General features: G+C 38.8%; 1 protein-coding gene across 1 annotated transcript in view; it reads left to right on the top strand.

The window, feature by feature from the left end:
- Nucleotides 1-26,380, top strand: part of LOC131686044 (uncharacterized) — a 160,032-nt gene that overhangs the window by 92,780 nt on the left and 40,872 nt on the right. The window contains exons 2-4 of the mRNA XM_058970159.1: nt 16,405-16,894; nt 17,164-18,240; nt 18,341-18,471. Coding sequence (XP_058826142.1) covers nt 16,801-16,894; nt 17,164-18,240; nt 18,341-18,471 — 1,302 coding nt within the window. The 5' untranslated portion in view covers nt 16,405-16,800. The remainder of the gene's footprint in view (nt 1-16,404; nt 16,895-17,163; nt 18,241-18,340; nt 18,472-26,380) is intronic.

Genomic DNA, 26,380 nt, shown 5'->3' with positions numbered 1-26,380 from the left:
AAAAAACTGTTACAAAAACTGGTGAGAAAGCATACTAGTGTAGATATCTGCTGATGAATTACATTATGATGCTAAGAATACTCCAGTTCACTTCTAGCTGATTAGCTCAGTAACCAAGAAATATCGAAAAAATATAAGAGCGAAACACAAATACTTCTACTACAACACCTTCAAATAATATAATACCCCTTAGCTGCTGATAAAAATATGACAAAGTACTAGTGCTAAAATCGAATTCACGGTGAATTTATTCACCTTGCCCTTTGTTCAGTTCTCCCGGTTGAATGCAGCCAGATTGCTACTTGAATTGACACGAATAGTCAATACACCCAAAACGGTGAGCTCAGATTTTCTGTTTTTGGGCTCACAATCTCATTCCCAAAAGCAATCCTTTTTGAACATTGAGCTGTTCGCGCACAATTCGGGATGAGCGCAACGCTCACGCAAAAAAACGATGACACACACTCACACACAAGGAAACTTTGTTAGTATTTAGTTTCGTATCTTTCTTCTACACCTTACATTCCCCCCACCCAACCACCACAAGCAATGTCATCACCATTGCTGCTGCATTGCATTATTTTGTTTTGTTTCATTCTTTTCTTCGCTGCTATAAATAGCTCGTGACCTGAAACTTCTAGTAAAAAAAATCTTATATCAGATTCAACATTAGAACCGACAAACTTCTAATCGGTAAAAACACCTCTTTATTGCCCGCACCATGACGACACACTGGTGGAGTAGTATAATGGCGTATATAAAGCTTCACACTTATGATGAGTGAGATAATATCGTTTGCATCCCGCCGCCGCGTCGGTATTTCAGCATCGTCATTGACGCATTTTGCTTTGTACCATTTCCCCGCTGTTATTAATATTTTGTTTGTATGTGTTGGGAACTAAGCCTTACTAGAAAAAAGATTAACGGGTAGCATCAAGACTGGAACCGACAAACATCCACTCGCTAAAACGCCTGCTTTACACCTTATGCCATAACGACACATAATGAGCAGTCCTTCGAATGGGCTATATAAACTTCGCATCATTGCAGCAGTGATCACAAATGGGACAGTATGGAGACGATGGTATGTGTTATTCAAGTTATCCCTGCACTACATGAGCCAACAGTGTGTAGCTATGGGGTACGATATTGTATTCCACAAGTATGAGGTTGGTTGAACACTAATGCATCGTTTGGGAGCTTTTCGCTCACAATTTGAGAGCGAAAAAAACAGAATCAATTCCGCTCTCAACGATTCGTTTTGGGTGTACACTTCAATCAACAGCTGAGTGAAAAATAGCTGACCCGTAAAATATGTTGATGTACATCATCATATGCTCTACTTTAAATGAAAAGTAGTTTCCAATGCATTCAATTGGTAATAAAAAGAATGGTAGTGCCGTAAAGTAGGTTATAGAGTAAAAATGATTGGAAAAATCTCGTCTAGAACCGACATTGAACTGAATCGGAATTAGTTCACGCTTCTGTACACTAATCTTAGTTCAATCAGCAGATAGATTTGAAATCAATTATCATAATTTATGTTTCATTTTAAATTTTCAGTGTCTAAATTTGAAGCATATCAAAATTCTTCGGCCACCGCCCACGGCCGATCTTTCAGTATGCATCGTGAAATTTTGTTCGTATATAATGCTAAAGCCGTTTTTTTATCCTAATCAAAGTAGGTTCGCTCCAATATTTACAAAATTCATACAAAAATGACAGTTTCAAGTGAACTACAACCAGGAATAGCTTTCTAGTGTCATTCGGATCATTGGACTAGCCTTAAAATTGACGTGTAGACTGAAAAGTCTATTTAAATAATTGGTAATCGTTTAAATCGTATGTCATACCGAAGCTATGATTTTTGCTATTAGTTATTATCATACCATGCGTCAATCACAAAGCTAACTGCATCAGTAACCCTCAATTGCACAACTTTACCTGCCATTGCTTCCTACTAAGCTTCAAACCGTGCCACATCCCATGAGCTTCGCCTAACTTGCTGACAACATTATGAAATGCTTCTGCAAATCTGTCGGATCAGATGACAATCCATCCTCCGCCGTCATGTTGGTGAATTGGCACGTACGGGAAAGTATGATTGTGATTTCCGGCGCAACTATTGTTCGCAGTGATGAGTTTATGTGCGCATCATGGGAAGAATCTGTCGCAGCACGTGATATTTTAAAATTAATTAAATCCCAGTAAAGTTGGTCCCTTTTTGCTTCCTCGCACGCTAATCGCACCCACCGACCGACCGACCAAAGCGAATGATATCAGAAATCGTTCATGCGTCGTCGGTGAAGCAGGATAACGATAAAATGGAAAAGTTCTGCGGCAACTTTCACACCGAGAGCGTCGAGCTGGAGTAGTCGTGAAATGCGAACGCCTTCAGAGCTGGGAAGAAACTTTTCTTCGACCTCACTAACAAACTGACTCCCCGCTTACAGCTTGCGTACTTGCAGCCAGGCAGTGGAAACTTGTGAATGGGTTTCTGGGTGAAGCTCAGAAAATGTGATGCCGATCTTGCTCATGCGACTGGGACGACCGAAATTGGAGAACCGTGGAGTAGAGATAAAATTTAATGGCCTCATTTTTCGTCCCTCGTTTAGCATACCATACCGCCGGGACTCGTCGATAGTTTGGCTGGCTGCGCCAAGGGCGAGAGATGAAAGCTTTCATTTATTCCGACACGGTTCGACTTCGAGGTCGGCTCAAACAAGAGTGGATGAGCTTTTTCCTTAGAAAATATGTAGGGAAGCAGGGAAGCAGAAAAAAAAGATCAGCATCCTATTAGGGACTAACGCTCGGGGTACACATTTCATCATTTTGTACCGTTTTGTTGGGTGATTTTAGACTTGTTGGGTACATATTAATGAGTTATAAGTATTTCAATGGTAAAATCGGGTGGGTATTATTTGCGTAAGGGCCAACAATTTATTTGTACGTTTGTACATACAAAAGTTTTTGAGTGCTATGAGAGAGTTGGTTTTATCCACGATCTCAATAAAGTTATTCAATTTTCGGAAGGTATCCTTGTCGCCAAGCCCTATTCGTAGAGGTCTTAGTTCGCAAACTTGGGCTTACGATATGTGACGATATCTAGAGAGACGTTAAAATGATCAAATACGATGTACTTATGATCAGATAACGACAGTTCGAGCTCGTTGGGTACGAGCAACTTTGTTAACTTATGCGTAATACTGTCAGAGCAGAGAGTTAAATCTAACACCTCATCTTTGTCAGCTCGTGTGGGTGATTTCCTACAATAAGTATATGCCTCTCAAATTGATATCTGATTACGGATAGAATCCACCCTTTCGATGACGCAGGCTTCAAGGGTATATTCGCAGCGCCTTAGAGTTGTCGTGCGCCCAAATCATATCGACGTTGATCTGAATTACACTTTTGCGAGCACAACTCCTCAATATTAGCTATATACTCTTGGAGCACAGCAATTGAAGCAATTGAGCGAAAGATTTTCAAATCACCAGCGTAGAACAATTTTCCAGGCTTGGTGCGTATGCAGAGATCGTTGATGAATAAGATACAGAAAAGAGGCTCTAGGTGACTTCCTTGAGGGACACCGGTTGGCATTTCAAGTATGCTTGAGCATGTGCTGCCGATTCTAACAAAAGTGGGTCGTTCAAAAAGGTAAGATTGTAGCCATGCCATCTGGTTACCTATGGAGGAAATCCTAGTCGCTATAGTTTCATAACAGCAACCTTGTCAAAGGTTGTAGCGAAATCAAGTTAAATTTAAGAAACTTGCTTCTTGGCAGCTGGAACTAGAAAATTTGTGTACGTCACAAAGCTCAAAGTGGTCGAGCGTTTTTTTATAAAGCCGTGCTGACGTTCGTCAATTATGTTTGAATGCGCTTGCGACTACATTGTTCCTTTTAGATTTGAGAGATATCTGATAAAGTTGCATGTCGATTTTGTTCCTAAAACTGCGGAAAATTGCTGGAGTCTAGTACTAGCGAATTCTCTGAATTTAGTTTGTACTATAACAGTAGGTTAACAAAGTTAAATCTCCAGGGCGAAACCATTAACCACTTTACTGGTTACAGCGGCGAGATCATCCATGCATTTTTATTGAATGCGGTAATACCCTAACTTTACGTATTTTTCCGGAAATGAAAACAAACGCAAAAGAATCATCCAGCATCTCAAAATGACGACAATGACGACGGATTTACAATGACGACGGATTTACACTGATCAATAATAAGTGCAAGAAGCAGGGGAGAACATCTGATCCCGGACACCAAGCCAGCTTCGACCGGGACGTGAAAAACAAGAGAGAATTAAATGACCCCCCTGACGCTGTTTGCCAACAGACCTCGCGAAAGAAGGTTTTCACTCGCAATAAAAAGTTGCGCGCACGAGATCCAATATAACTACAATAATTCTTGTTTGTATTTTTATTTTTACATGTATTCTAAACATATAAAAGATCCACGGCTCCGTTAAGCTACCGCTATGAGCTGTGTCAAATTAATTAATTAAAAAAATTAAGTGTATCAGTAAAAGTAAAAATTATCAATAATGTCGAGACTTGCACAAGAAACGCAAACAATAAGATGTTCTTGTGGATCAAAATGCAATTATATATCAAGGCCAAGAAGATTTCTAAACATGAAACCGCAGCCAAATTCTAACGAGTTCGGTGAACACGCGAGCTCGCCGCTGAATTAGCAGGAATTGATGATTCAGGAAAGGTACTGTATCATGGATTACGAAACGTTGTGAAATTGTACTGTAAGACGCAACTAAGGATGCAATTCTTCGCTGTGGAGTAAAAAACGGTTGTTCCTAATTCGAAGGATTTGATTTTTTGGGAAAAATTTGGCAATAAACGTACAAGCTTGGCAAGCGATTTGCCATTGTGGTATGTCGAACATGAATCCCGCTATTTTACGGATGGATTATTTCCGAAAACATCAATTCGAATCACGTTTGGCCTAATTCAGATCCGTGCTATTACACCCGTCTTTGTTATCGCGAAGATGAAAATTAATTCGTAAAAAAATGTGTGCAAATTGCCCACAAATAAAACTAATTGAAACAATATGATGAAAGGTAAACTAAAAGAGCGGGATATCGATGAGATCGAAAAATTAAAAAAAAGAATGAGTAAATGGGAGACTAATGAAGAACTGGTTACTTAAGTTAGATGTTGTGCTCTGGTGCTAAAATTCACGGATCTGTTATATTTCCTTCTTTTCAATATGAGCTGTATTTATTGACAAACTTTTAAAACTATATTGCGGGTTGATTAAATGACGTTTATAGTGATACTAAATCTTATATATTTTCAGCAGTCCCTTTTCATTATAGATTCTGCATTTTCACGTTTGCCACGGGAAGGAGTTTTTATTACTATGATGGGGTAAAGTGTTACACAAATCTGGTTTCAGCTTGATGAGTGATAACGATCTATGCAACTCTCAATAGTGTTGATTGCTCTGGGCAGCCGGCTTCCGAGAATTCATGATAGATTTTAGCTCCGGACAGCATAATGAAAGTGCTAGGTATATATCTTGTCACTACGGAGCGGATATTTTTCTGTCAGTTTGAGTTCCAACTGTTCTATCACTAAGACAGAATGACCGAGTGACAGTTGGGCTTACTGATCTCAGTGGGCCATGCTTAACGTAGTCGTGAAAATACTTTCATCTTAATTTTTCAAATGCATTTTTAATCTTTGATTTGGTAGCTCTCCGGTTATCCGGGTCTTTTTATCGCTTTGTGTGGTTATTTGTCTCGGTCTCACATTTATGGATGAATCGTGGTCTAACGAACTCTCAAACAATTCCTTGGTTGTCTTTATCCAGTCCAACAAAAAACTAAATCTTTGAACTTCTTTAACATCTCTAAAGAACTGGCGGGGGCTTCCCGCCTATGACCGAAATAGCAATGGGCCGGTTGGACACATTCAAGTTCGTAATAGAAACTTAAAAACAGACAAACGATGTTTTGTCTACGTGCCCATTCGAGAAGTGGAGATTGGCTGTGTGGTTTTCGTCACTTGGGGGGTCCTCTACTAATATCTTTCGAAATACTGAAATTAATAGCTACTGGTTTTAGAAATTGAAATAAAACATGAAATAGTGAACTCAGTGCTGAAATTTTTGATCAAATTCTCTGACTTTGTAGACCATATAATAAAAACCTGTTTTAATCCACCTAGTGGTGCAATTGTGCATTTTCGTTTGTCCAAACTACGATTCCATGGCTGGTTATGTTCAATACAATGATAGAAATGTATATTACATATTCAATACGATTGGCACATACATACAATGGATCAACAACCAAGATCTTGAGATATTATGTGTCGACACTGAAACATCGCTTGAAACCAGCGGCGGATCAAGGAGAAAGATCCGGGGGGTTCCGAACCCTGCCGAACTTCAACTTGTTAAGAAATTTTAAGCTAGTTTTAATTTTAAAATAGCAACCCCTCATTGCATACTCCTGCCTGAGCCTATATAGGTCAAACATAATTTTGCTTATGGTCGCACTCTTCCACCCGTAACTCCGGAGCCGGAAGTCTAATCAATAAAAAATTCAATAGCAGCCGATGGGAAGGTTGTACCTTTCATTTGAGAATAGGTTTGTGCAAATCGGTCCAGCCATCTCTGAGAAACAGAGGTGACAGTTTTTTTTCCACATACACACATACTCACACACATACTCACACACATTTCCGATCTCGACGAAATGAGTCAAATGGCATATGACACTCGGCCCTCCGGGCCGTGATTAGGTTGACGATTTTTAGAGCTATTGCATAACCTTTCTATGTGAGAAAGATAAAACATTCAATAATACTGATCCTCGCAAAAGTCTGGTGTTAACTTTGCGATAGACCCCATTCATCGCATGAGGTCTCTGATTTGATCACTGCTCTGCTACCGCATTGTCCGAAACTATCGACTCAACCTAAAAATTTCCTCCAGAGTTAAAGTTTTTGTCTGACTTGATTCGCGAGTTTCGAATTTCCAAATACGTGTTCCAAACTCGTTGAAAGGTAAATAGTGCTCAAGCTTATACGCGGAGAAGATCTCTGCTTGCTTTTGCTCGGCACGCGACTTGATCAGTAATCTCCCAAATGTGAAAGGGATGATTTTTTTTTCAAATTAGAAACTTGCTCGCATTAACTCTTCATGCGTTAGTAAGGTATTGTCTCACACTATAGGAGTCGATAGTTATATCTTCCGTTATTTTTTCCAATTAGGCCATTACAAATCTTTTTTTAAAAATTATGTCCAAGTACAATTTTTTTTCTGAGGGGGGTGACAAGCAATTATTTTTATTAAAACAAAAAAAGCATATTTTTTTCATTTTACATTTTTCTGCGATCGTTCTCGTGGACGTTTCCGCAGGGTGATTTCGGATAGCGGGGTTGTTTTACTAAAGCAATTCCAGCAAACTTTATTGAATTAATCAAAAGTTCATATAAGAAAGGGATGGTTACGTTTTTCGTTTAAAATAATTTTCCGAACAGTACAATTTCTAATAGCGGTTTAATCTGTTTCTAAATTCCCTATAAAAGCTTGAATGATCACTAAGAACTTAATATGAACATTAGGGAGTACTTTTAGGTATTATCCGAACTTTTGGTTGCTTGGATAGTTTTCGTACCGTTGTAGTGGCACATGGACCGACTTTAAACAAAAAGCATAAAAATTGGTCAAAGATGCAACAATGTACAGAAACAGGATTATAGCATTTTACATATGGACTGGCGAACAGGCGAACGTACATTCTAAGCATACTATAATTTTTCGAGCTCTAGTGAAAACGGCAGGTTTGCTTTATTGCTTGTGTTTGAAAACTTGTGGATTTTGGGGTGGGCGTAGCGTATTGGTAAATCGATTGCCTTGTACGCAGCGCACCTGGGTTCGAGTCCCAACCCCGCACATAGGGTTAGAAATTTTTCATAAGAGATTTTTCTAACCCGAAGAGGCGAATGACCTTAAGGTTAAAACCTCTATATGTTTGTTTGGTATAAGATAGTCATTTGGCTCTGTTCCGTGTACATCTTCAAAATACTTGCATTTTCCCCCATCTTGTTGTGCAGTCGTATGGATTTATGAAACGTATAGGAATCATCAGTTCATATTTGCCTTTTTCATATAAGGAATGCAATCACTCTGAAACTCGACTTGTTAAGCTAGACCCGGAGTGTCGAGCGTCATATACCACTAGATTCAGTTCGTCGAGATGTGAAAATGTCTATATGTGTGTTTATTATAGTAAAGTTGAAAAGTTTCAAAAGTGCATTGACACTGGCTGTGACTCACTTTCGTGCATAACCACTTAAAACAGTCCTTACTTTTCTTCCTTCCTTCTGCCCCACGAGACTGCATCAAAGCGTTATATCGTGGGGAGACTGATTCGGTCTTGAGATACAGTGAACTCAAAAATAGCATGATCACTGGCACTACCTAGTGGTAGAGTTGAAAACTATTTGGTCTTTCACAGCTCTTGATCTTCCGAACAGGTTTTCCGAAGATAGATACCCTGTACAAGATCGAGATCACGAGATATATATGGAACAAGCAAATGGAAATTTCTGTTGAAATTTCCATTTGCTTGTTCCGTTTACATGATTTTAACAATCTATTTCAGCTTTAATGGTGGTACTTAAGGTATGTCTTTGTATAAAAATGATTATATATTGTCCAGGACAAGTTATGACCAATTGATACAATAGAGCATGCATTCGAGCCGTTTAGCTCCGAACACCTATTCGGTTAATCGCAGTGGGGAACTTCTGTGAACCTTATGGCTCCCGTTTCTGTGAGCCATTTAGTTCCTGTTTACGCGAGTCATCTCAATGAGTCATTTATTCCTCGGCGGCGGAATTTCTCCCGATAGGGGAGACTGAGGAGACTTGATCCCCGGGGAGACTTGATCCCATCATTGTAACTCAAAGGCGGATCAGAATACATTAATCGAATATACTAGAAAGTTGCGCAGCTTTATCTAAACATAAGTTTCTTTAACACACAAAAATAAACTGGACATGTGTTACTGAATTTTTACCGATTCAAAGAAAAAAATCTCAGAAGAACTGAAGAAGATTTATTTTCTAAATTTTCAAACTTTTATACAATTGATAAAGTCACCCACTACATACTATACTTTTGCATACAGAATTACAGAAGAATGTCAATTATATGAATACGTTATGATTGAGCTGATTTTTTGTTCAACTATACTTGTACTAAAGTTTGCTGAAATAGATGCTATGGGTTCACTTGATCCCTTAAAATTCGTGGAGATTTGATCCCCTTCGCCATGCTTCATACACACCACTGGAAATAACCAAATTCACACCAGAACAATTGAAGTCATTGTTGCCATAAAATAACAAAAAAATACTGTCAAAAATGAACGCTTCATCGTACAGAAACTTAACTGTAATTGTTTACTACAGTATACGTAGCAACCATGCATCCCACATTTGACGTTCCTCAACCATAATGACGACAGCTTTCAAATAATTGCACAAAGATTTGGGGAATTCGTAAAAAAAATCTGGTGAGAGATGCGTAATATGTAGTAACAAAAATAGTAATATGTAATCACAACAATTTAATCAATACCACAATACATTTATAGCATTGAATGGGGTTAGGTACCTATTTTTGCCCTATTAGAGAGGGTACCACATTATTTCATTATTAATTTTATTATTTCAGCTTCTTTGCTTTGTTATTAGGAGCCATTTTTTATTTCGATTATAGAGGTTTTAGCCTTAAGGTCATTCGCCTCTTATTGAGAACCAATATAATAACAAAATTGTCTTGGTGAAAATCTTCTGTTTGAGCGCAGCAAAAACTCTAATCGAGTACCCCATTTATCGCAACACCATTTGAGCCAATGCGTTGAGCAAATATGGCAGAAGCTGCTCTAGCCAAAGGCGTCAGATGGGTAGAATGATAATATAAAAAGGGTAAAAATAGGATTATTACCCTATATGCTCTTTTAAACACGTTTTCAAAAAATAATCAAGTGTCCCCAAATTAGGGATCGAGTCTCAACTAATAAAAGAATTTTCCAGTTTTTTGTTGTTTTCCAAAAATGCTCATAGCTCATGTTCAGTATAATATTTCCATGTAATTTTTTTATGATGATCAGTCAACCCTAGAAACAATATAAAACTACAACAAATACATAGTTTTTGTATCATTCCACGGAGTAGGATTGAAAAATAAAAAAGGGATCAAGTCTCCTCAGTCTCCCCTACCGATGCCCGTTGTGTGAGTCATTTAGCTCCCAGTTTTGTCGCAATCTACTCGGATAGTCCATAAATTCTACTCAAATGGCCAACCAGTACTTGGCGATGTTGGTTCGACGATACCGGGTGGAGCGTAGCTTCTGGTTCGCTGCTTTCGGTTCGCTGAAAACTCGACGACCAACCGCTGTCGCTTCACTCGATCTAGTTCCTGACGATGTAACTAGTCTGCTCACGGGCTTCGGTCCGGCGATTCCAGATGGTTCGTGGTGCCCGGTACACGGGCGCCTCAACCAAAACTGTGGTTACTCTCATAGTCTTTCCCTTAGCATAATTGTCGTGACTTTAAAAGTTCGAGTCGATGATATGTTCTCCGACCGCGATTTTCGCCAGTTGCTGTCTTTCGGCTGCTAGTCAACACCTGGTGGGTTACTTAAGAGCTCTAATTATACAGTGCATTCCATACCGGACATCTACGGAATCACACTGTGCACTTGCACTCATCGTAAGTGACAACATATGGAGTAGGCTGTCCCAAAAAAAAATCGATTTTCGAAAAGTCATGGTGCTCAACCCTATAATGAAAGATAAGCATATTTTAAGCACTTTTGTAGAACAAATCAAGTTTCTAAAAAATCATCTAGAGGTTCCGCAAATGCGATTTATGAAAAATGGTCATTTTTTAGCAAAATTGTCGTATATAAGTGGTTTTCGCAACTTTTTCAAAGTCCAATTATTTTTAATATATTTTTTCATTTTTCTGTGGACTTCAGAGAATAAATCCCATTTAAAAGTTTTTTACAAAAAGTCCTTATATTAATTATAGAATCTCTTAATCATGGCGAAAAAAATATTTTTTTGGTTAATTTTGAAGAAAATCCACACAAAACGAATGTCAATATTTTTTTTCAATAAATCAAAGGCATGTTTTGGAAAGTACTCTTCATTGCAAAAATTTTCGTGAACAAATGTTGTGAAAATTCGGTCGAGGGGCTGAGATATAGCATTTTTAGTAAATGCTTTCAAACCATGAAACTTTGCTACATTTTTTGAATTGTTCAATATCTCAACCGTAACTTGACCAGTGTAGGTATATTGGATGTCAAATAAAAAGGATTTTTCTCAATCTTACAAAGCATTTTCATATGTGGAATCTACTATCTTATTCTAAGGTAGCTAAAGGGGGTGGGCGTAGCGTAGTTGGTAAATCGATTGCCTTGTACGCAGCGCACCTGGGTTCGAGTCCCGACCCCGCACATAGGGTTAGAAATTTTTCATAAGAGATTTTCCTAACCCGAAGAGGCGAATGACCTTAAGGTTAAAACCTCTATAATCTAAATAAAAAAAATAAGGTAGCTGTTGAGATATTCATGGGACTGTGCATGATCAACTTTTTCGAATAAGAAGTGATAACACCAATGATGCTATAACCTATGTAACATTCACGATTGATTAGATTTATTTATTAATGTGAATGTATGCTAAGTCTTGTAATAAAACACTCAAATTGAAACTATTTGATATGTTATAAGTTGCGCCTGTTCCGCTTTCCAACGGTACGTTTAGCTTTAATATATTTTGTACTGTTATTTATGTAAATTATATGTTTCAAATGATCGAAATAAAACTCTGCTAGCAGTGAATATTTGGCCACTACCGTGAGCGTAGGCATTCCGGTCATGAACCATTAAAGATTTAAGTCTATATTTCCATAAGATCTGATGGTTGGCCTCAAAATAGTCGAAAGCCTGCTGAATTATGTGGCTTCTACTATTGTGTTGATCCGTTGTGCTGTATCTACACTTCCTGCAACTTCAAAGGACGGAACATGAGCGATTCACAGCCGGGATTTTACTCTATTAAACTCGAATCTTACATGTATCATAGGGATCATTTGGTTATTCTGCGTCGCACAGCTGTCAACATGCGGGGGAAGTTTTCTCGTTGATAGCATTAAGAGTGCGAAACCCAAAAAAATTGATGAAAAAAGGGTTATACATCAGCGATAGACTTCTAAACTAGTAATGCTCGCCCATCTATCAATGAACATTGGTATCTATTGACATATAATAGCATATATAACAGATGATGTATATTTACGCAGATATACATTAGGGTGGGACAAAAAATAGATTCCAGCTCCGAGCAACTTTTTGGGTACCATTTGGGTCCTAGAACATCTGTGTAAATTCTTAGCTCGATCGCTGAAACTATACTTTTGCGCCCACTGTTTAAAGTTTACATGGGATTTTATATGAGAAAATGACCTTTTACAAAATAATTCCTCAAGGAGTCGCCCATTGCTTCCTAAAAATAATGCGGCTTTTGTAGGAAATTTAACAAAGAAACAAAATCTCGAAAACTGTGAAACGATCTGAAGCCTGAGAAAAAAGTTATTAAGCTGAAACCAATTGATGCTCTGACGATTGATAAAATATTCATTTTTTCTAGCAATGTTGGTTGTCCAATTATATGCAATTTTGTTTTGATCTTCTCTTAAAGTATCTAAATCATTTATCTATGCCATTTGGCAACTTCGCAGGAATTTTGAGGGATAAATTGAGTCTGCTTTTGTACATAGTAAGAGAAAGTTAAAGATTTTATATATAATTCGACCCTCAGCAGCAGTGATGCTATGAAAAGTAAAATTTGCATTCATCTTCAGGGCATCAATCGGTTTTTGCTTAATAACTTTTTCCGCAAGTTTCAGATTGTTTCGTGGTCTTCTAGACTTTGTTTCCTTGACAAATTTCCTATAAAAATAAGACATCTATTTATTTTTAGGAGGTAACGGGCGACTCTTGGAAGAATTAATTTGTAAAAGACGTTATCCCATACGAAATCCTATGCATATTTTAAACCGTGGGCGCAAAAATATAATTTTACCGATCGAACTAAAAATTAGCAGAGTTGTTCTGGGAGCTAAATGTGACCCAAAAAGTTACTCGGAGCGGATTTTTTTTCATGTAACCATGTCCCACTCTAATATACATAGCCGAGTTTATTGTTAACGAAAACAGCCTTAAACGCATCATGAAATACAAAGAATTGTTTGCTGGTCTGGACAAGGGAGAATTTACGGTATATCTACCCTACTCCATTATTCCTCCTTCTTGGTTAAGAAACTCTTCAACCTCAAACCACGCAATGTAATTTAGTTTGTCAAATTACTATTGTTAATTCTGTTAGTATACTTCTTACTGCGCATTCAATTATACAGTTGCTATTAAGAGAAACGCAACGCATGCTTCTAGCCTTCAATTGTTTTCTTATATTTTCAATTGTCATTACAAAATGTTTTCTTTTGGAACCCCCGATATGCTCATTTCATCTCTATGATATAACGCTTTATCATATTCATCGATGGTAACTCTTAATCTGTTTACGCCTGTTCAACTATTGGGGCCCCTACGTTCAATAGTGCCCAGGGGCCCCGAGGAGTCTTAAGACGGCCCTGATAGAACGTTGATCCACTCATCAAGCCCTGCTGAATCCCCGGACACTGCAGTATAAGGAGAAACGCACTTGGCAGCACTGGGCAGCAGTGCCAGAAGGATCCTAACGAAGGAAGTGCCAGCCGCGGACATCATCCATCACTTTGCCCAAGCCCTTACCACCAATTTTACGGACCACTGGCAGGCGTCCCGGGGAAACCTACAAAAAACAAAGAGCTTCTCGAAAATGGGACCGCTTCAAGGGCTGGAGAGAAAGGAGGGTTCTATCCAGATAGCGGACCGGGCACACCAAAATTCCGCACACTCACACTGTTTCTAACGTTCAGCCCCCCATATACACCACCCGCGAGACGCAGAAGACAGTAGAGCACATCCTTTCTGTCTGGAGTTCCAGGACCGCCGGAAAAGACATTAATGTGAACTAAAAATTGACAATAACTAGTTTTTGGAACAACCTGGCATCTATCCACCTACCAGTGCAGAGGTATTTTTATATCCTTTCGAATACTAATAATTGCATAAACAGTTGATCAGTTGATGCTTGGAATTTAAGGATCGGACAAGATCGGAAGAGTTTGAATGTTTTTGAAAGTGCCGGAAACTTGTTTTGTAATACTGCTTCAGCAGCTTTGCCGGATCTCGCCGCATTATGTAACTTTTTTATCAAAAAAAATATTTCGGTTATTGGCCAGGAATTTGTTCTAGTTACTTCTATGTGTATTGGTTCAAATCGGTTTTATGTAATTTTTGTGCGCTGGATTCATTTTTGATATTAAAAATAAACTGTAATAATATTTCAAAATGTCCAGTTTGCAGAATTTCCCAAGGTTGGTAAAATATGTATGAAAATCCTGAACACTCTGCTTTCTACAGAAATTGTTAGTATAGAAAATCTCTAAAGTCTGAAGTATTTCCTAAATTCCAAACGATCTTCGAAGATCATTCTTAAAGTGCATTGAGATACTCTGAAGTTTGACAAAAACAAACTATAACTAACCTGAGTTTCGTCCATATTATCTGAAGTTTTAAGGATCTCGTTGTAAGTTTGCAATCTCCCAGAACATAAAAGACCTTCTTGAAACATGTACAGCGTCCCTAAAGCTTTTTTTCAAATTTTTTTTATACTTGTTAGATTTCCACGATGAATTTATGACTTACTTAAAGTTTTAAATACTTTGCTGGACTTTACAGAATTACTCTTATTCGTATACAACTGTTCTAAAGTATGCAGAAACCCATAGAACTTCCAAAAAATTTGTCCTATTTTGTTGAAGTTTACAAAATCAAACGAAAAAAAAAGTTTGATGGTAGGTGTACGTTAGAGTGACAAGAAAAAAATGACCCCTATCGGCCCATCCCTGAGTCGATTCCTAGTCCCACCAGGAGTACTTGCTCCAAATTTGAAGCAAATCGGACAAGTCTACCTACCGGACCAACGTGCCTAAAGTTTGTATGGGATTTTCGACAATTTAATTTTTCTAGGTGACACTGTGTACATCGTATCATCACTGTAAGTGAAAATAAGAAAAATAATTTAATTGTCTACAACTTTGTCGAAGACTGCTAGTCAATGCGGCTTTGTTGAAAGAAGTTATTAAGATTTTAGCGAAGTGATGTCTGAGTCAGTTTTGCATGGGGCCTAGCAGTGCATCGTTGTGTATCAGTCCTCGATTCGCATGAACTAAACATTTTAGTGAAATAATGGTTAGGTTTAGCTCAATAGCATGTTCAGAAGAATTGTAGTACATAATACGAGTTATGTTTTGGTTAGAAAATTTTAGTTCCACCCGTGGCCGCACAGATGGCGGCAACACTAACATTGTAACGGAGAGAGATAGACATTAGATGTCTTCCACAAAGTTGTAGAACAAGCATTTTTCAATAATTCTTCCGAACATCTTGATATGCTATCTCTTTTCTATGAAAAGTTAGTGTTGACGCCCTCTATGTGGCCATAGGTGGAACTAAAATTTTATAACCAAATCATAGCTCGTGTTATGTACTACAATTCTTCTGAACATAGTATTGGGCTAAATCTAACAATTATTCTACAAAAATGTGTAGTTTATGGGAATCGAGTACTGATACACAACCATTCATTTACTACCATTTACATTTACTACCCTCACCATCTAAGAAACCATTCCACATAGCTCTGTCTCTTGAACACTAGCAAAACCCTCGTAGATCATGCTCTCTCAGCTATTTGAAAGTTGTGCATGTATTCGTGTCATTATTATAACTAAAAAGTGATTATTCAAATTTTATATCAGTAATAACCATGCGTCTCCATTCACATTTTTTTAAAAGGCGCCTACTACTCCAGTCGCCATCGGTTTGTAGAGATGGTGACTACGATCAGGAGGAAGTTTTGACAGTTTCTCCTCTTTGTACCAGTGGCAGACTTGGTGGCAGAGATTTGAAGGTCAACCGTTGACTTTTGTATGTATTTACAATGTGCAGTTTATATAGTCTAATCACTGAGTAGCTGTTATGAACAATCAACAATAATTACACATTTCCGTTAAGTACTGTACATTTTATAGATATTTCAATTTCCAAGTAGCAACAACTGACGGTACTCTAACTGATTGCTTCCCAAGCTGACATCACAATCTAAGATTTAGTTAAATTATGCGAAAACAATATTCATCTAACATTTGCTCTCCATCTCTTCTCTGATCCAACATTCCAGGTCAAAACACTCCAACCTTATCACAGATTCAAACCGCATCCGCTCGTTTCAACAGGCGTTTTTTCGGTTGTTGTTCATCTTGTTTCGATCAACACTTTCCCCGCCACAGGCTCCGACCGACCAGCTCAACCGTGAAGTGTATGTATTTGTTGGTACAATCTATCCAACCGGAAAACCCAGATGCGTGTCACTACCCTGCCCACGGAAACTGGTAGGACAAATTTACCACCACCGCCACCTCCTTCCTGCAGATGGTATTGTGAAAAACGGGAAGTGAAGAGAAGAATGTAGAATGAAAATTCCAAGCTCGAGGCACAATTACACTGTCCACTGTTGCTGTTGCTGTTGCTGCCGTCCCGAGCCTCCCGTCACCATCACCAAGTTGGACAACGAAATATGCACATCGGATCTCTGGGCGGGGGTGGCTCCACTGGGGCCGGAAAAATACTACTCTGCTGCGTACACATTCTGTTTGTGCTGATCAACGATGGTAAGCGTTTTGATTTATTTCATTTTTTTCCTTACTCTGTACGGCAAAGTGGACACGATAAAACAATGTTCGAACGGAGACACGTTTCCCAGCTTATCCGGATACGTACCCTCATTTATTCGTTTTAAATTTCCTTTCATCGACAACAGCATCCATTACATATTCAATGAGCGAGAAAAAAAAGTTTTATCGTATCCATCTCACCTGCGGTCATATCCAGCACAGAACAAGTTCTTAATTTCACACCTTTCTCTTATTTCGCCCGATAGCACTGGTGTGTGGCCTGCGCAAGGGACGACTCATGGTACCGGCGAGCTATGTGGCCCAAACGGATGATCTGGACATTCAGCTGCAGACGGACCCGACCGAGCTGATTGTGCACGGGGAACCAACACCACCGTTGGACTTGAAGCTGCAAATTTCCCTCGTTAGGGCAACGGGTGGAACGACGATCTCATTGTTGGACATCGAACCGGACGTGAATCACAACGTGACGCAGATAAAGATACCCTGTGGCTACTTCATGCACGGAGGAATTTACGAACTGAGTGTGGAAAATCCTGCTGGCACTATCGGGGTGGAATTTGATGAACGATTGCGACAACAGCTGAATGTGAGTTGGCCAACGCCAACCGTCAGTATAGTGCCTGGTACGATTAGTACTTATCCGGAAGAAGTTGTCCGGGGGACATTGCAGTTTCCCGATGTGCACTGCTCCAGTTCGGTGCCAGTAAATGACGAATCAGTGGATGTGCCCGAATTTTGGCTCGAGCTGGTCTACTGTGGTCGTAACGAAGCATGCCCGCTGGAAGCGGTCTCTAAGCCTCAGATACTGTTCTCGGAACAGGTCCGGGGTTTCCCTAGCTTAAGAGTGATTAATTTTCGCTGTGATCTATTCGGACTAGCCGGATACTATCTGTTACATTTGCGTTCTTCTATCCAAGACCCTACCCTGGCGGGGGTTCTAAGTGGGGCAAGAGCTCTTCTGAAGGCTGATTGGAGCAAGCAGTACGTTTTTACCGTTCACACCAGAAGCATATTTCCATGCGATGGTCACAGTTCCGGGATACGCGTCTTGTTCCAGTACCCTTCCTGCATACTGAACCAGTCGGACCGGGTACGGGTGTATGCCAAGCTCCGGGCGAACGTATTATCGCTAGTGCCTCCCACCTCGCTGCATTACATTTCCGAGCAACGGGTGATGAAAGGGCAACATGCTCTCTATTTTGAGTGTGATCTGTTCTACGAAAAATACATCGAGTACTGCTTTGTCTACGTGAGTCAGGCAATTTCCGGTGCCGTTGCCGATATACGGATGGATTGTGTACCCACCCTTCCAGTTGCCCGTGAGTTTCGATTTCGCTTTTTTTAGTTTACATTTATGCCGATTGAAAATAAGCTTCGTTATATTAACCGGGGTTGTGCTCATCTCATTTCCAACGGCAGCTTCCGATTCCGGTGGCTGGGGACCGTGGAGTAACTGGACACACTGCTCAACCACATGCCGCGGTGGGGTGCGAAATCGATACCGGTTCTGTGACTCGCCGCCTCCACGATATGGTGCAAAGTTTTGCGAGGTAAGTGAATTCGATTGCCAATTGTCAGCTTGAATGTGAAGTTCCTTTTTATGATGTTTTTTCTCAAGTGGACTGAAGTGTCTTTTTATGCGATTTTAAAGCAGTAAGCCAATTTACGGAACTGCAAGCTCACGGAAAAAAATATTTCGTATTTTTATGTGATTTTGACTTTATGCGATACGTATCGGTAGGTGTTTTTATAGTTTTTTTAAATTGGAAATAGTATTGACAAATGATGGTCATTTGTTTAATTGCTTTAGTTTTCATTGCAATTTAATTATCCAACATCAAAATGACCGTTTGGTCAAGCAAACTTTCCGTAGCTTTCTTTGGTCACTTTTTCGAGAAAGACTGGAGGAATTTTGTAAATTCCCTCGTAGACGAGACTGCTAACGTAGTCCCATAAAAAGGTGGCAGCAAGAGGAGGCAAATGATCGTCATTACGTTTTCTCGATATGATTGGTCTAAGGACTGTATCTAAAATAAATTATACTCATTTTTCTTTTAAATCATATAAAAAATGAAGTATTATTCAAACAAACATACATACAAAAGAACGAACACTGACTCTGTTTTATACTGGGCCGATGAGCGGAGAGATCAGTGTATCGGACCGCGAAAGAGAGAAGCATGCTAGCATTGCTATGCTTTACGTCGTTGTCGATCCACACTGAATACGAAAAGTACTGAGCTGTGTTGCATAAACTCGATGACTGGTATATGCGAGAAATCGAAAATATGATTCCCTCGAAAATGTAACGAATTTTCTGATCGGCACTTGGGACTATGACATTTTGTCCACGTCCAAGCAATACGCTCGATGACTCGGAAATCCTTGCCACAAACGCAAAGTTTACTGTCTGGTTTGTGATTGAAACTCGACAAGTCATCAAAGCTTCATTACCTCGCATCGGCTGACTAGATGAGAAGAGATATCCCACAAATGGAAAGGAAACCTTGGGCAATACGCGAACTGTATTTGTTCCAAGTTGACAATGGGAGTGTTCGCGGTATAACGGAAACAGTAGTTCCCATGCTTAATTACTGAGAGTATTGTTATTCAATACAACCTTTTGTAAGTTTACATACCAGGATCAAATTCATGTGCGAAGAAAATTAATCCTTTGTTGACATTTAGTCTTTCGATACCAAATGTATCCCCTTCAATTTTTAAAGTCGAACCAGCCTTCAAGTACATGAATGCGAAAATTTCAGCAATCTTTCTTTTCACTGGTATAAGTTGAAGTTGAGCTGGATCACACTTCCTTGAAAACTTCTTTCGATTTTCTTCTTCGTGAACTCGATGCCCGGATTTACGCCGTATTGCCACGCTACTATTCTACGAATAGTTGTTTAGAATTAGTATAAGTCCGTAACAATGAAGATGTTCCGAGAAAACAATACTTGCTACATATTGGTTAAAAATAAATTTGCCATTTGCTCTTAGAGCGTATGTCAGTTGAATTTATGTTCAAAACATGGCAAAACAATCGTTCGTCCCTTTGCCATGGCAAAATGTAAACTGAGTTTACAATAACAAGCCGTTTGCCTTATCCAAATTGTCCAGGCGTAATAGAATAGCATTTCAATCGGCCGATACGAATTGTGGTCGAAAGCTGGTTAACCCGGGTTATGGATAAGAACATTATTTTGCAAGAAGTGCACCCGGGAATTCATCTATAAATGCAAGTCAATTAGGTAATATGTTGCCCAGAAATTCAATGAAGTTTAGTTTAGGTAGCTTCCCGGCGACACGTTGCACGTAATACCCTGCATATCAACGGAGTAACGATATACCTTTCTTGAAAGGTCTAAAATTGAATCAGAAATCCGGGGTTGTGTTCTAAGAAGCAATTTATGAAATCGAAAACCATTACTTTATCGTATTGGTTCGTATCCTTGTAAAAAGTGCTTTATTGAAAATCCAACACTGTTGAATTTTCAGTTTTTACATTTATTGGAACTGAACAGTCTAAATCAATTTGAAGATTTTTTGGAAATATCCCAAAATTTGTTTCACATTCTTTGTCAACAATATTTTGGACTTATCCGATTAACATAATCTATTGAATCCATCGATAATAGGTAATATGTTGCTCAGAAATTCAATAAAGTTAAGTTTTAGGATTCGATAATATTTGGTGAATGTTTTTGAAAATATCCACATTTGTAACCAAAAGATAATATTGGCACAAAACAGGTCGCAACGGCATTCCCCCTTTCTACTTCGTGAAACTGAACATCGTATATTCTAGGGATTAGCGTTGATTTGTACTCCAAATTAACAAGTATCTTCGAACTGTTCAATTTAAATGTGAAGTAAAAAATCCAGTCGAATATTATTCAGAACTCTGGCGTATTCCAGCTGAAATACATCCAATGATTCCGCTTCGATTGAAGCAAGTGCAACAATTATTAAACGTGTTCGAATCAAAAAAATCGAATACGTATTATTTCTACTAAACTTCCGTAGACTTCTGAAGAAGTTTTGAAAATTCCGTAGATTCCTCACGTTAATCCGTAGATCCGTAGAAAGGACATAAATCCGTAGATCTACGGGAAAATCCGTAGGGTTGGCCACCCTGCCTGTGAATTGTTCAAACCACGCGTCGTAGCAGGATTTCATTTCGAGAGGGGCTTAAAAATGATTGCATAAATGTGTTAATTTTGATGACTTGATATAGTCACTGGAAACTGAATGTAATTATGAAAAGTTCTTAGTAAAAACAGTTCCAAAACTAAGACAGAAGTCACTAAAAATCTTAAAAATTTGTATCTATTATAAGAAAGGTTATAGTGCATCGACGAATTGAATTTGATTATTAATATTAATTTACAAGTTACAAATTCTCTACTTACAAAAATGAACATTCAAGAGTTTAAAGTATTTATGGGTGCTTGAAAATGCAACGTATTCTAGACTACACGTCTACAAGGTGTAAAAGACGCTAAAGTGGAATGAGCAGAAAATATCTAAAAAACCTCTCTTTCTCACGAAACTTTACACGCACTTTCTAATCGCCGTGATGGAGGACGAAACCAACGTTAAGGTTATCTCCATGGATAGGAATATATCAGTGAGAAATCCAAGTTTACCGTTGCAAAGAATGTCCGAACAAAGTGAATGTTGTAATTTGATTTAAATCTTCTGATCAGGCAGGCGATCTGTAGATGCGGAAAATAGATTCGACTCCAATTTTCATGATCAGGCGTATAGTAGTAATTATTGCTTCTGTGACTTGCGTTAACTCATTTTTATGAAATTTTCGATTTACGTGATACTGATCATGTCGTAATCATAAATATGCTGAGAAAAACACATGTTTTATTCGTTTGACTCTCGTGGGGAATGGGTCAAAGACAACTGAGAATAACTGTTTAAGTAAATTCTTTTACAGATCCTATTTGTTTATGAAATCGATACTTGTATATCATTGAACTTACGAATTAGAAATATCGCAGACTGATTTTTCTAGTTCATAAGAATTCCTAGATCCCTGAAACTATAGTAAATGTCAAAATGTAAAGAGTGTGCATAAAAAACTACTGATTTCACTACAAATCAAGATTAAGAACCTTGGATCTATTGATTTTCAGCCATCTTGCCTTGACTTGCCAGATTAAGCAAATATTATATGTGAATATTTGAAGGCTTTATTTCGGAATTTTTGGACAATGCAAGATATATATTTCAATGATTTAATTTACTAATGGAAACTACCTGGAATTTAATCTACTGAGGGAAACTGCTCAGAAATTGTTCACTAATCGAAAGAAAATCACCGATTACTGGAAGCTTCTAATTTAGGAAAAATTTGTAAAATGTGCCATGGACGACATCACTAAAATAACGAGAAATTATAAATATGGATTAGCTTAATAATTTCAGCATCACTTTCTTCCGACACATGAAAGAGAACACATCACACTTACTTTGCCGAAGAGGATTTCTCTTAGAGTTGTCTATTTTTAAATAACAGCATTTTTTTCGTTTCCTGTGAAACTTTTTCAAAACTTTTATCAATCCGTTCAACAAATTTGTCGACACTAATCTGTCCAGTAATTAGTTTGTTTTCGATTAAAAATAATTAGCTCTTGATTTTTTACAGTCATCATCAAGATTGGAAGAGATGTATGACTTCTTGAAGAAAGTTGTAATGTTTGTCTGATTACAAGTTTGTTTTATCACTATTTGGGAAATAGTATCAATTAAAGTTATTGCACCTAACGCATCAAAGATGTACGGATAACGAAGACGAAAACGTCGTTGTATTTAAACCGAAATGAGAAAATCAGAGCGCAATTCCGAAAGCACTCGTGTTGAGTGTATAGAAAAGATAGAAGAGGTGCCCTTGAGTCGATTTCGATTGGTTGATTATTTTTTCTTCTCGTTTCTCTCTGATTTCAAATTATCTTTCTCATTTTATTCCATGACGAGCAGAAACAGGACGAAAGACTGCCACATACTAAAGACATGAAACCGCAACATTTATCCTAACATTCTTATACATTATACATTCTTATACATTCAACCAGCCACAACATTATAGTCGCTCTTCGTGATTGCGTCTTGATGTATATTCACTGTATTGTCACGTCACGTCACGTCACGGTGTTGTTCATTTCTATCTCGCTATTGTACATTTCCGTGTCATCATATAGCCTTTATAGTCGCGATTATATGATTTCTTCCTTGCTTCTTGCACTTACAAGTGTGAACTTCCTCAATGATGGTACTGGTTGTAGATTTTGAGGTGGTTTACGCAGCTTTTGCCGTTGTCAATATTATCTGAGCAGCTGCTACAAATTTCGCAATTATTTTTATTCAGCGGTTTCTAAGCAGGGTAGACTGTAATGTGTGTTACAGAACAACTTTTTTCGTAACAATATTTGTCCACCCACTTTAGTATACTAGTACCTAAGTGTTTCTAGTCCATAAGATAATTTTGTTTTGCTACTGTTAGACTCTCTTTGCATTGTCGTTAGTTTATAAATTTTTGGATACTTCCTATGTACTTTTTGTTTAACCTAGAATAAGTGTACACTAACCCTAATAAACCTAAAAATATATACCCTAACTTACACTAAAAGCTTAAAAATATGTCCAACTTGTCACTGTTCGTGGAGATGCGGAGTATGCAGATTGAAGGACGGGAAAAAGAGGCCTTTTGCGCCCACCCCGGAACGTGCAAACCAGACGTTGGGGCTTAGTACATGCTCCCTTCAGGAGCAGTAAAATAAACCGGCCAAGCAACCGTATTCCATGAACAGTGGCAATCTGTACATAAATATAGAAAATTAAAGCAAAGGCCATAGGGAGCCACCCTAATATACGCAACCGATAAAAGAACAACTAATCTTAATTTTAGTACCACATTTTGTTAATTTCTCGTTTCTATTTGAGCTGGGTAAGGAGGATAAAAAAAATACCAGCAGAACCACTGTATCCGGAAGAGAGAGAGAGAGAGAGAGAGAGAGAGAGAGAGAGAGAGAGAGAGAGGAAGATCAGCAGAGAGAGAGGGATAGAGAGCGAAAGGAGTCCCTGGGAAAGCACTGATAACGATCGAGATCAGTCTGGTTTAGGCAATCAAGCTATCAGCAAGAAAAATAGTATTACCCTCAGCGTGAGCCAAGAGTCAAAAGAACCGACGAGCAGTGCTTCGTGATAAATGTCGGTGATCTCGCACCGCACTCGTTAACGGTCCTAAATAACCACCGCTGCCTGCACCGGGACGGATGCCAAGAAATAGACGGCCCCAGAATTGTCGAGAAAAACCGTCCAAAGTTGCGACCAACAACAGTAACACCCACGTGGTGCCTACCGACACCGCTTTGAAGGCGGTCCACATCTTTTCGACCACGAACTCGCCTGCGTCACCGTATTAACCGCCGCCAGCCGCCCGGAATATAGCAGAGCTAAAAGGCTGTCGCCGCTGTCGTCCGTGAAGAGTGCCAAGGTACGTCAACTCCTACTTCTTTCTCTCTCTCTCCATCCATCGTCGAAGATCGTCCAGGGCCCCAACGAACGTCGATCGGCGCCGAAACAAACCGCATGTATGGCCATTCAATAAATGTAAAATTCGTATGTAGTCATTTTTTCATAGAGAGTCTATTTCCCTTGGATGGTCTTTTATTGTTTCGCTCCACTTTGTAATAAATTAACGTCGATTGATTTTGGGTACTGTTAGTCCTCCCGAGAGCGGTTGCCGACCCTGAGAGATACTGCAGGTGAGCTAGCCGTGCGGTGTTTCATCGACACTTTCATGTGCCGTTTTATCACAGAACTGGCACTTAACGGTACTCTCGCATCATGCTTTGTACTCTAGGGTCAGGTAGGAGAAAATGGATCGGCCCATCGACATTCTCACCACATAAACACTATTTGAAATACCGGGAAGTAGTTCCTAAACGTGCCCATCGGAATGGATTCCATTTCTCCTAAATGTGACATGAATTTGCAAGTAAGCAGTAACCGATCTTGTAGCGGAACATTAATTTTCTCATCGTCCATATACAGGAGGATCTTAGTTATAGCATTGTCACCAACAACCATGTGTTTTAAGTAGTTCGAAATGAATGGTTTCATTTAGACTAATTTGTTGAGCGCTATGAGCGCTGAATGCTTGACATGGTAGAAATCGATAAAGGCGGATTCCGAAAGACTAACCTCCACTTACATCTTCAGGAAATGTTCCTGATTATAAATGCAAGTCAGTGTTTTTGGTGGTTGGAAAAAGACTTTTTCAATTTTTTATCAATAATTTGTTCAAACCAAATAAGCCAAATTTTGGTTAAAGTCGCGGAAAATTTATTTTTGAAAAATTTCGGGGGGAAGGGGGTTTGGCCCCTTAGCCCCCCTGACTACGTGCCTGACGCGTCCACAGTATATTACAATTATAAGCGGACCGACTATAGCAGCATTTTGAACATTTTACACAGCATTAACTGGGATTTTGTGCTAAGCAAGGATGATGTGAATTCCGCCGCTGAAACAGTCTGCCATATAATGAGTTACCTTATCGATCTTCTTGACCCTAACGTAAAGAATCGACGAATTGCTGCAAATAAAGTGCGTCCGTTCGGTTCTTAATTCTGTTCAAGCTTTTTAGGTCATCTGCATACGACAACCGTGGCCCTTTTAGCGGATAGTTTACATCGTTAAAATAGAGAGTGAATATGAATGGTCCAAGATGACTTCCTTGCGGAATACCAGCATTACCTATGTTCACACTGAGTTGACGGCCCACGAGATAGGATTGGAACCATCGTTTTTCCAATTTTCGAAATCGTGACTGATTTTGTCGAAAGCTGCAGATATGTCAGCATATATAACATCAGTTTGTTCATTCACGTCAAATCCTTCGGACACAAAATAGGTTAGAGATAGTAGATTCGTCGTTGAGGTCTTTATTCCTTACAGTGTAAAAACTACGACTAACTCAAAGAGCTTGGAAATGGCACAGGGGCAGAAATTCCTCTATAATTGTCAATGTTCCTTTTATCACCTTTTTTGTGGATAGGAAAGATGAAAATGACATTGTTGATGTGTGTGTTTAATAAATAAATAAATAGGTATTTCTTCCGTATCAGCATGCTTCTATACTTTCATACAGCTAGGACGTACTCCGTTGTGCCGCCGAGTATTGAGCGCAAAACTTTTCGCTCATTCTCAGAGCACTCGATAGTCTGTTTCCTTCACCGATCATGCCTTACAGCCGTACAGAGCAACAGAGAGAGTCTTTTATTTGTATAGAGCAAGTTTTTGGCGATTGCAGTCTACCATTCTACACTGTAAAATTAATGAGTATTTTACAAAAGAAAAGGATATGGTAAAATCTGACTCTTCATAACCCTGTTAATAACGCAGACGGAAAAGGATTTTCACATAATAGATTGTAAGACTGATGTT

The sequence above is a fragment of the Topomyia yanbarensis genome, chromosome 2 (genome assembly GCF_030247195.1).
Source record: "Topomyia yanbarensis strain Yona2022 chromosome 2, ASM3024719v1, whole genome shotgun sequence".
Taxonomy (NCBI): domain Eukaryota; kingdom Metazoa; phylum Arthropoda; class Insecta; order Diptera; family Culicidae; genus Topomyia; species Topomyia yanbarensis.
This window is presented reverse-complemented; position numbering and strand designations above follow the sequence as displayed.